The sequence below is a fragment of the Alosa sapidissima genome, chromosome 5, assembly GCF_018492685.1.
Source record: "Alosa sapidissima isolate fAloSap1 chromosome 5, fAloSap1.pri, whole genome shotgun sequence".
Classification (NCBI taxonomy): Eukaryota; Metazoa; Chordata; class Actinopteri; order Clupeiformes; family Clupeidae; genus Alosa; species Alosa sapidissima.
This window is the reverse complement of record NC_055961.1, coordinates 6282876-6293577: the sequence shown is the minus strand read 5'-3', so window position 1 is coordinate 6293577 and position 10702 is coordinate 6282876. Positions and strand designations below refer to the sequence as shown.

Genomic DNA, 10702 nt, shown 5'->3' with positions numbered 1-10702 from the left:
TGAGGGGGTTAATGGGTTACAGACCCACTGCAAACCACTCTGGTGCCTGTGCCAAAGGTAGCTCAGCTCACCTGCAGTTTTAAACGAGGGGCTCAGTGAGTCATAAGTCTGATTAGAGTCTACATCAATCACCAAACACATTACAATTCACAGTCACATTGTCTGGTGTGTGTGGTTAACGTGATATCCTGCATTTTTACCTAAACTGCAGTCAACACTTTGTCCAATGTGACGTTCAGTAACCGTACTGGACTCCTGCTAGCTTAAAGAGCCAGGCTTCAGAAAGGACAGCAAACCCTGTAACTCTGTGTAAAAGGCTGTGTGGAATACAGAATTGGTGTTAAAACCCTGTAACTGTGTAAAAGGCTGTGTGGAATACAGAATCGGTGTTAAAGGGGTGCTATTATGCTTTTTCGTTTTTTCCTTGTCCTATCGTGGATTACATAGCTTTTTGTGTATGTAAATGGTCGGCAAAGACACAATATCAAAAGTAACCACTAGGGGGGAGTAAATGAATATCGCAAAGACAGACTACTGAGCTGCCTAGAAACGCCTCGATGCGAATTTCAGCCGTTGCTTTATTTTAGTTCCGGTACGAGGTGACGTAACCTCGTACTTTTGCTGGGAGTAAATGGGACAGCGTCATCAGATGATTTCACAGTCAGTCTAGAACAGTTCGATTTCGCGTTTCTCAGCAAGTAAAGTTTCGGTTAGCAATGGGTAGAAGGTGTTTTCTTCGTTGTGAAGGGACGTCTCCCTTGTATGCTTTGCCAAAGGCAGAGCCTACACATACCTGTTGGCTAGAGTTTATTTTTAACTCTATTCCCCCAACTTTACCGACCATTTTTCTGTGTCCCCGTCACTTCACGGATGGCTGCTTCAGCAACCTGCGTTTGTTCAGCACAGGATTTGCGAAGCTGCTTGCTCTGAGGGAAGATGCTGTTCCAACTTTGTGTGGCCCTATGGGTGAAGATGTCGCTCGACATGTAAGTAAACCTTTTTTGATATTAACAAAAGTTGTTGTGTGTAAGGTTGACGTTAGTTGGGTAATTAACCCTACAAGCTTGCGAGCGGAGATAGCTAACTGCTAGTGCTAGAGGCTGACTAAGTTCGTGGTCTGAGCTGAGCAAAGGTGTAATTACAGTAGCTTAAAAGCAAGCTCAGTGGTATAATTAAACCAATGTGTAGCAGTTAGCTCTGATAGTGAGGCTACCATGTTGAAGTAGAGCGAAGTAGTAGTCTGTAGTCTTGACGCAAGGCTGATTAATTTGTCACTGGTGTTATTTGTAGCCTAACGTTATAAGTTAACGTTAGTTTTCGCGGGGGATCTCAAACAAATTCTAAACGGTAACAGAGTCCGTCTACGGACAATTAACGTCAGCTATGTGAGGGGTACTATTTGGTTGAATGGTTATAGTTTTTGTTTCAGATGTTAACTGTTAGGTTGTATAAAATTATTTTCGTAACAGATTTTGGTGTTATAATTACAGGACTCCAGTGCCCCATATAGCCCCTTCCAGCACGTCGGATGTCAGACCGACTCTCCTCAGCTTATTTCGGCGGGAACCCAGACAAGTAACACCGTGGGAATGCATTCTGTGGGAGTACAAAGTGCGCCATTGAAGACGACTTCAGTCGGCACACAGTTGTCCATGGGATCGCTGAAAACGGCACACATGAGAAGCAAAGGTATTGTGTGATGTAGTTGTTAACCAAGGTCTACTCTGTATTATATCTTCAGTACCCAGGACAAAATCATCAGCTGAATTATTTTTTATTTTCTAATAAGATGTGTCTATATTATTCGTAGGTATCCAGACAAAGCTGCCTCTTCTCAGTGTAGGCACTGGAATAATTTCTGGTATAGACTCACCACTGGCGTCTACACCAATAAAGGGCCCAGGCTGTCGACCTAGCAAGAGACCACGGCTTGAGTTGGAGGACGAGGAGGAGAGCGACTCCTCAAATGAATTTCATAAGGAGCCTCTGGACTCGACTTACAACCCTGGAGATTCTGTACTTACAGAGGAATCTGACATCTCGTAAGTTTTTAGCATTGGCTACTGTTTAGTATTGGCTGTACTAAAAGCAGTATTGGCTACTGTTTTCAGTATATGGTTACCAGCGATACAACATTGCTAATATTCTAGAAAACATATTTAAAAGCTAATATTATGTTGTGTTTCTAATCTGTTAGGTTTGAGACACAGTCCACACATGATGAGGAAAAGTATATTGTTTTTGAAAGCTGCCTCAAACAGCTGTTTGAAAACTGTCCAGTGTGTAAGAAGGGCTGTAATCTCCAACGACGAAGGATGGGAACCTATGTGGCTTTCACTCAGCGATGTCCACACTGCAGTTACTTCAGAGAGTGGGAGAGTCAGCCCATGGTTGGAAGTACCCCTGTCGGCAACCTACAACTTTCTGCGGCTACCTACTTTACAGGGACCTCCTTCATCCAACTGGAAAAGGTAAGCATTTTACCATTTCAAACATGTGAATCTTTCTAGTGATGAACTAAACTGGTCTAAAACGCCTCTTATTTGTCTTTTCTTTAAAGCTGTGCAAGGCCATGCAACTCCAGATATTTCAGTATGACACCTTCAGAAGGCATGCAAGGAATTACATGGAACCGGCTATTGTTCACAAGTGGAAGATGGATCAGCAGAGTCATTTCCAGCATCAATTGCACCTTGGTGGGGTGGTTGCAGTAGGAGGAGACATGAGGGCTGATTCTCCAGGTTTGTAGAAATTTGAAATATTCTGGCAACTAAATTATTAGTTTGCATTCTGAATCATATGACATCCCTTGATGGTGTGCTGAAAAGCTTTACACACTCTGTAATACATTATTTTAGGGCACTCCGCAAAGTTTGGCAGCTACACTCTAATGAATCTGGAGAGCAACACCATTATGGACATCCAACTTGTTCAGGTATGTTTCTCTCTTTGGATTTGTTTGAATTTGAATCTTAAAAGTGTGTGATTTTGTCTAATGTTTTTTGTTTGTAATGACCATTCACTACCAGAGCAATGAAGTAGGTGGCAGCTATCATATGGAGAAGGAAGGACTGAAAAGATGCCTAGATCATCTGGAGTCGAATGGATTGAAGGTGGATTACATTGTGACAGACCGTCATCCACAGATCCAGAAATTTCTGAGGGAACGCAGCGTAACTCAGTTCTATGACGTTTGGCACTTTGAGAAAGGTAAAGTGTTTTCCTAATTCATATCCTAAACTTTGAAGTTAGCAATTAACAGATTGTATAATCAGTGTGTGTGGTAAACAGGTTTGTCCAAGAAACTTGAGAAAGCTTCGCACAATGAAGACTGTGATGTTCTGAAGAAGTGGCTACAGAGCATCAAAAACCATGTCTACTGGTGTGCCACGTCATCAAGCACTGGACCAGAAAAGGTGGCAAAATGGACATCACTGCTAAACCACCTACAAAATGTTCATGTTCATGAAGACCCCCTTTTCCCCAAATGTCTGCATCCCGACCACGTCTCAAGGGACCCTAGCAAATGGTTACAACCTGGTATGTGCCAAATTATCTTTGCTCAGAAAATCAAGTATTACATTTTTCCAGTCTTTTGTTGTGATGCAGGGGGGTTGATATTTCACCACGTGTTCTTATTTTACTGAAGGATCAGTTGCACTTCACAAAGCTGAGAAAATACTGCTCAACAAGAGAGTCCTGAAGGATGTAGAGAAACTCAGCCACCATCACCAGACCTCATCGCTAGAGTCCTTCCACAGCCTGATACTACGTTTTGCACCAAAGAATGTAGTTTTCCCCTTCATGGGAATGTTGTGCAGGTAATACACAATGTCATTATTTTAAAAGTGACTGATTGAGATGACTGTCAGTCATTCTATGTATTTAATAATTTTGCTGTGTTGTTACCATAGGTTGTATCTAGCAGCAATGCACCACAATGAAAATGCTATGCGGGAGCAAGCCACAACATCTACAGGACAGGCCGTTTTCAAGGTTGTTTTTCCAAAGGCGAAGAGGGGGGAAGGCATTGTGAAGCCCGTGAAAACAAATCCAACCTTCAGTAAGTTTGTTAAAGAGTTTCTTTAAATACAGCCACAACAGTTTACAGATTGTTATGGATACATTTATTGGATTTGAATGCTATATCTTCCAGACTATGTACGTGAACTCATGAGGCTGCTCATGCAGGAAGTTTTTGAGGACCCTACATCTTTTGCAGAGGAATTGAAGACCATCCCCATCCCTCCAGACCTCTCAGCAGAATTCCCGAAAACTCCAAAGGCTGAGCTGGTTGCCCGTCACGTCTCCCGCTTCAATCAATAGGTGGTCTGAAGCCTATGTAATCACCAGACGGGAACTGCTGCCGTATCCGCTGCACCACACATGACGGGATGATGACCCGACGACTAGGTCCTAAGTAGCCCCAGCACCAGCTTACAAAGCTGCGATAGGCAAGATGCCTCAAACGCCTGAAGGGACAAGGCACAGTTCTCTGTTCAACTGTTTTCAAATGAAGAGTTTGGTTCCAAAACGCTACATCGACCATTTTAAAGAACTTTGATAAATAATTATTATTTTTTTACAATTTGTTTTGCAAGTAATTTCAGTAGAACTGTAATTGGGCATTAATTGATTTACCTTTACTCAATCAAAACAACAAAACAGCAAGTTGATTGATATTATCTGAAATACACAATTGAATAACATGACTTTTTAATGTTTTTAAAAATGGAGATATAGCATTTTGAAACCAAACTCTTCAAATATTACCTCAAAGGTTCATACTCTATGGAAGAAGCTATGCACTATTGTCATCAATGTTTACATGCATACAAATTACATAAGAATAATGCTTTTGTTTTGTTTAGTAAGAGCTTATTACAGCCAAAGTAACTTACTCTTCTTCTGTTCTGTGCCTAACAGGTCCGTAATCATATTTGTAAATGTTGTAGATATTTTGCAGACTGTATGGGTTTAGACACACAGGTTCTAGGCCTGGATGTTCTGTCATGCACATTATGGGTATTGGCACTTGGCTCATTCGTCTTACTACCTAATAAAGAAAATAAGACAAGAACTACTACTGTGTAACAAGTGACCTTGGCATCATCATTGTTCAGAGTGCTACATGACTGCATGGACAATATTGATTCAGGAAGCCACATGGTTTCTTGTCAGACTTTTATTTACAAAAAAAAGTTATCACTGATTTAGTTTTTTTTATTACATAACAATGATTTATAATACAGTATGCAGCTGGCTGAGACTACAGTGAACTGGTGAGATTACTCGTTTACCATTACATATTAATTATAAAAATGTATCATTGATTAGTTTTTTTACATAACAATGATTATAATACAGTATGCACCTGGCTGAGACTACAATGAACTGGTGAGATCACTCGTTTACCATTACAAGTGTAATGCTGATGCTTTATGCTAGAGATGTCATAAACATGCGTAGCCTAGTTCACTAGTAGGCCTAAGCTACTCATCTAAAGGGGATGTTATGCTAGGACATTAGGTCAGTCCATAGAAATAAACACCAAACCGTGTAGTAGCCTAGCATAAAGTTACAGTTATCAGTTTTACCTTTGTGATTTCTCTGCAGCAGACGTTCTCCACTTCACTAGGCATAGTGGCACAATTCCCACAAGTGCACCTAAGTAACAAAGATGTTATAAGTTATAGAACTAACTATTTTTGGCAGACAAAAGCAGTTCACTTATATTCCATGTCAGGCAGGCAAATAAAGCTTGTTAGTACGAGTAGCCTACTAGCCTCGGGCTAAATTAGACGCTAGGCTATAGAGATACATTTCATAAATCAGGTGTGGATAATAGAATAAACAAAAACTTACCACAGTGAAACGTCTTGGTCCAATCTACGACTAACATCGCGCTCATCATTGGCTCCATCAGCTCCATTATCGCTTTCGGGGTCGGATTCTGGTTCAAATTGGTAAGGCAGCACTGACGCCATAATCGCCTAACTTACAAATGTCTGACGAGACGTTTCTGTCAGCGCCAAGATTCTAACTCCCTCAAAATTCTCAGCAACCGGGCGTTTCACATAGGGGTTGTAATACTGATAGACGTATGATGAAAAATAATATGGCCGACGACACTTCAACGTTGTAAATCGATTCTATTAGACCCAACAAATTAAATAATAAACAGTAAATAATACCATAATAGGGCCCCTTTAAGAGCCCGGTCTGATTGATGGATCTCTCTCTCCGCACAGACCAAACAGAATGCCCAAGCTGCTTGGCTGGACGGTCAGGAGCGTCGGAGGGACCCTGGAAAAGCTGAGTCAGAGCTCCGGGTCAGGGGCAAGACTTTGGGTCAACACCCGGGCAGACAACTATGACACGGCAGCAGAAAAACGAAGAAATAAACTAACAGTGTGAAGCAGAAGAGAGAAGCAGACACATCATGAAAATCAGCCCATTCTGCATAGACTCACAACACATTATAGTACATCATGAAAATCAGCCCATTCTGCATAGACTCACAACACATTATAGTACATCATGAAAATCAGCCCATTCGGCATAGACTCACAACACATCATGAAAATCAGCCTATTCTGCATAGACTCACAACACATTATAACACATCATGAAAATCAGCCCATTCTGCATAGACTCACAACACATTATAACACATCATGAAAATCAGCCCATTCTGCATAGACTCACAACACATCATGAAAATCAGCCCATTCTGCATAGACTCACAACACATTATAGTACATCATGAAAATCAGCCCATTCTGCATAGACTCACAACACATTATAGTACATCATGAAAATCAGCCCATTCGGGATAGACTCACAACACATTATAGTACATCATGAAAATCAGCCCATTCGGGATAGACTCACAACACATTATAGTACATCATGAAAATCAGCCCATTCTGCATAGACTCACAACACATCATGAAAATCAGCCCATTCTGCATAGACTCACAACACATTATAGTACATCATGAAAATCAGCCCATTCTGCATAGACTCACAACACATCATGAAAATCAGCCCATTCTGCATAGACTCACAACACATTATAGTACATCATGAAAATCAGCCCATTCTGCATAGACTCACAACACATTATAGTACATCATGAAAATCAGCCCATTCGGGATAGACTCACAACACATTATAGTACATCATGAAAATCAGCCCATTCGGCATAGACTCACAACACATTATAACACATCATGAAAATCAGCCCATTCGGCATAGACTCACAACACATTATAGTACATCATGAAAATCAGCCCATTCGGCATAGACTCACAACACATTATAGTACATCATGAAAATCAGCCCATTCGGGATAGACTCACAACACATTATAGTACATCATGAAAATCAGCCCATTCTGCATAGACTCACAACACATCATGAAAATCAGCCCATTCTGCATAGACTCACAACACATTATAGTACATCATGAAAATCAGCCCATTCTGCATAGACTCACAACACATCATGAAAATCAGCCCATTCGGCATAGACTCACAACACATTATAGTACATCATGAAAATCAGCCCATTCGGCATAGACTCACAACACATTATAGTACATCATGAAAATCAGCCCATTCTGCATAGACTCACAACACATTATAACACATCATGAAAATCAGCCCATTCTGCATAGACTCACAACACATTATAACACATCATGAAAATCAGCCCATTCGGCATAGACTCACAACACATTATAACACATCATGAAAATCAGCCCATTCTGCATAGACTCACAACACATTATAACACATCATGAAAATCAGCCCATTCTGCATAGACTCACAACTCATCATGAAAATCAGCCCATTCGGCATAGACTCACAACACATTATAGTACATCATGAAAATCAGCCCATTCTGCATAGACTCACAACACATTATAGTACATCATGAAAATCAGCCCATTCGGCATAGACTCACAACACATCATGAAAATCAGCCCATTCTGCATAGACTCACAACTCATCATGAAAATCAGCCCATTCTGCATAGACTCACAACACATTATAGTACATCATGAAAATCAGCCCATTCTGCATAGACTCACAACACATTGCCAGCTAGAGCAGTGCTGCTTTTTTTGGTGGCTCATTTGAAGACCTGTCGCATTCGCATTACCCCTGAGGTAAGCACGAGTGACAGAGGAAAAGCAGTCACTTCATTAATTAAGGGTTAATGAGAGTTTGGGAGATAATAAGGAAATGGAGCTATTGACGTTGGAATGAAAGTACTGGGTTGTAGTGAATAATGTTTCCTGTTGCTCGACAGAACAGAAATGAATGTTTAGTCATTGCAATGCCCTACATTATGCCAAAGGGCGGTGAAATACAATCTCACTCAAGTGGTCCTTTTTAAAGGAAATAGGCTACTTCTGAAAAGCGTATTAACTCACACAGCGAAAGAGAAACAGGCCTTATGTTTTTTAATGTGTTGGGGAATTTGTCAGGGAATATGAAGTCGATTTGTGCAGAGATTTGGAGATAATTAAAGGCATAGCAACAGATTACAGATAAATGGAGAAAATTTGTTCCCAGGTGCACAGCCGACATTCACAGGTGCAGTCAGATTCCATAGAGAGTGAGAAAATAAAGATCAATATGTGGATTTTAAAGGTTTTGCTTTGTGTTCCAGAGAGAGTGAGAGAAAAAGATCAATATGAAGACTTTAAGGGTTTTGTTTTGTTTTGTTCTCTAGGGTTAGCCTTGTGATAGTGTGAAGTGAATATGAATTAGCATATGAATGCCACTGAACCGTATAGCTGCTGATGAATGCACACATAAATAGTCCATACACACTCTCACAGAGACACACACACGCACACACTGCATATGTACACACACACTCACACTGCATATGTACACACACACACACTCAAAATGCATATGCACACAAGAGGTGGATAAACTATTTTTGAAATTTCAGTGGTGGGTAAATTGCGTTTACATGTACTTTCGTTTAGCCTCCACTATATCCCTGTTCAAGACCCAATGCTGATCCAAAGATCACCTTTTTTGCCTTTACTTTGTTCATGGCAATGCAGTAAAAAGTTGTAGAATCATGAGTGCTGACAGGCACAGACAGGCTTACACGTAAACTCGGGTCAAGTCAGGTCAGATCAGTTCGTGTTACAGATATGGAGCGCAGAAAGGTCATTTTTAATCACTAATTAATGTATAACATGATTACAGTCAAACACAAAGGGAACAGGCACAGTTGGGTAACTAATTCTAGTGTCGTTTTCTTACGGGGATAAACAGTGACAGGTTACCGGGGGACCTTTTACGCTAACCTTCAAAATGTAGCAAGTAGGTTACGTGCAGATCTTTTCATCACAGTCATTGACAAGGCTGCGTGCACAGGACAGAAAATGGAGATTGTGATCATTATTATTGTAGGCTATAGACTACCTCCTTTATTCCTTAAATGGAAATTCAGGTTATGCTGGTGTGTCTGTGTCTGTCAATATCAGGCGCAGTTTATTTTACCAGATTATTCATTTAGAATTTGTAGCCTAGACTAAATCACTCTGTGCGTAAAAAGACGCTACTTGCAGTCCAATCAGCTTGAATGAAACCACCCGAAATCACTACACAGCACCTAACATAATGACAATTTTTGTTAGACTATTTTTAAAATTCTTATTAGACTATCTTATATCGTAATATCCCACGTGAAAACGTGCGTGAATAGTTGGCCTTGGGAACCCAGCCCGAAACCAGCTTTTTTTTTTTTTTTTTGCACCCCCACTTTCAAACTCGTTCCGGCGCCGCTGGCTGCATCTATTTATTGCTAAGGATATAGGCTGCACTGCAGCTAGAAGTTAGGGAAGCACCAAACGCGAGGAGAGGAGGAGGGCATTTTTGACTAAATTTAATTGAGACATACTACTACTTGCTAACGTTAACGTTACTGCCATTAAGCTGCAATGATTTGGTAATAAATAATTAAATATTTGGTTTAGTCTTGTGTAGGCCTAGGCTACTTTGCTCTATTATAAATGAGTTTTCTTTAGGCCTTATAGGCTGTATTGTAATATGCTATAATGTTTGAAATATATGCATATCAATGTATCAATACTCCCCGTAAAAGTAATCAGATGTCATCATTTAAAGGGTTATTTTTCCAAAATGTTCTTCCGGGGGGGGCATGCCCCCGGACCCCCCTAGTATTTGCCCCAAATATATTTCCTTTAAGACCCTTTTCTAGTGCCACCCTTGCATAGGATTTGCCCCATGAATTTTATGAAGTGTAGGTCATGGAAATATATATACGGTAGCCAACACTATAGTACACTAAAGTACTCGAACCATCGGGGGGGGGGGGCTTCGTACATTTATTTTTTTTATTTTTTACCTTTGCCAATCACACCCCTAGAATGCCGCCCAAATCTGTCGAGTCATCTTGTAGTGGTGCATTAAGTGCAACGTATATTCCCATCTGCTATTGATGACGCGAAAAATAATAACGGTAACTCCACTGAAATTATTTGAAACAAAAGTAGCAAGCCAGTTTAGTAAAATGTAAGGAGTAGAAAGTACCGATGTTCGTGTTAAAATGTAAGGAGTAAAAATAAAAAGTCGCCTCAAAAATAAATAGTCAAGTAAAGTAAAAATATCTGAAATATCTACAAAGTATTTGTACTTCATTACTT

General features: G+C 40.4%; 2 protein-coding genes across 5 annotated transcripts; one reads left to right on the top strand and one right to left on the bottom strand.

Annotated features, from left to right (window-relative positions):
- Positions 1 to 391: 391 nt before the first annotated feature.
- Positions 392 to 4326, top strand: LOC121709226. 2 transcript variants are annotated; one of them, XM_042092445.1, is made up of 11 exons: positions 392 to 986; positions 1491 to 1689; positions 1811 to 2042; positions 2198 to 2471; positions 2561 to 2741; positions 2859 to 2935; positions 3030 to 3210; positions 3292 to 3540; positions 3650 to 3821; positions 3915 to 4063; positions 4157 to 4326. In XM_042092445.1, exons 1-11 carry the CDS (start codon positions 717 to 719, stop codon positions 4324 to 4326), a joined length of 2154 nt encoding a protein of 717 aa, XP_041948379.1. In that variant the 5' UTR covers positions 392 to 716. The 2 variants fall into 2 exon arrangements, with proteins under 2 accessions (XP_041948379.1, XP_041948380.1); XM_042092446.1 differs by lacking the exon at positions 392 to 986 and having other exon boundaries at positions 1007 to 1689.
- LOC121709235 (P2X purinoceptor 7-like) lies at positions 4105 to 6207 on the bottom strand. Of its 3 annotated transcripts, XR_006031870.1 has the most exons (5): positions 5866 to 6207; positions 5598 to 5667; positions 4902 to 5056; positions 4642 to 4686; positions 4105 to 4472 (listed from the first exon to the last, which is right to left on the bottom strand). XR_006031870.1 is itself a non-coding variant. In XM_042092459.1 (4 exons), the coding sequence occupies exons 1-4, from the start codon at positions 5985 to 5987 to the stop codon at positions 4316 to 4318; spliced, it is 504 nt and encodes a 167-aa protein (XP_041948393.1). In that variant the 5' UTR covers positions 5988 to 6207; the 3' UTR covers positions 4105 to 4315. The 3 variants fall into 3 exon arrangements, 2 of the variants coding, with proteins under 2 accessions (XP_041948393.1, XP_041948394.1); XM_042092459.1 differs by lacking the exon at positions 4642 to 4686; XM_042092460.1 differs by lacking the exons at positions 4642 to 4686; positions 4902 to 5056.
- Between the last annotated feature and the right edge of the window lie 4495 nt (positions 6208 to 10702).

What these genes read in the sequence shown, in the direction of transcription:
- LOC121709226 (XM_042092445.1), top strand. Translation starts at nt 717, where the DNA reads ATGGGTAGAAGGTGTTTTCTTCGTTGTGAAGGGACGTCTCCCTTGTAT. An exon ending in ACAGAGGAATCTGACATCTC is followed by an intron (nt 2,043 to 2,197) that starts GTAAGTTTTTAG and finishes CTAATCTGTTAG; the next exon opens with GTTTGAGACACAGTCCACAC. An exon ending in CCTTCATCCAACTGGAAAAG is followed by an intron (nt 2,472 to 2,560) that starts GTAAGCATTTTA and finishes TTTTCTTTAAAG; the next exon opens with CTGTGCAAGGCCATGCAACT.
- LOC121709235 (XM_042092459.1), bottom strand. Translation starts at nt 5,987, where the DNA reads ATGGCGTCAGTGCTGCCTTACCAATTTGAACCAGAATCCGACCCCGAA. An exon ending in GCTGCAGAGAAATCACAAAG is followed by an intron (nt 5,057 to 5,597) that starts GTAAAACTGATA and finishes TTTCTTTATTAG; the next exon opens with GTAGTAAGACGAATGAGCCA. An exon ending in AGGCACAGAACAGAAGAAGA is followed by an intron (nt 4,473 to 4,901) that starts GTAAGTTACTTT and finishes TTGTCCCTTCAG; the next exon opens with GCGTTTGAGGCATCTTGCCT.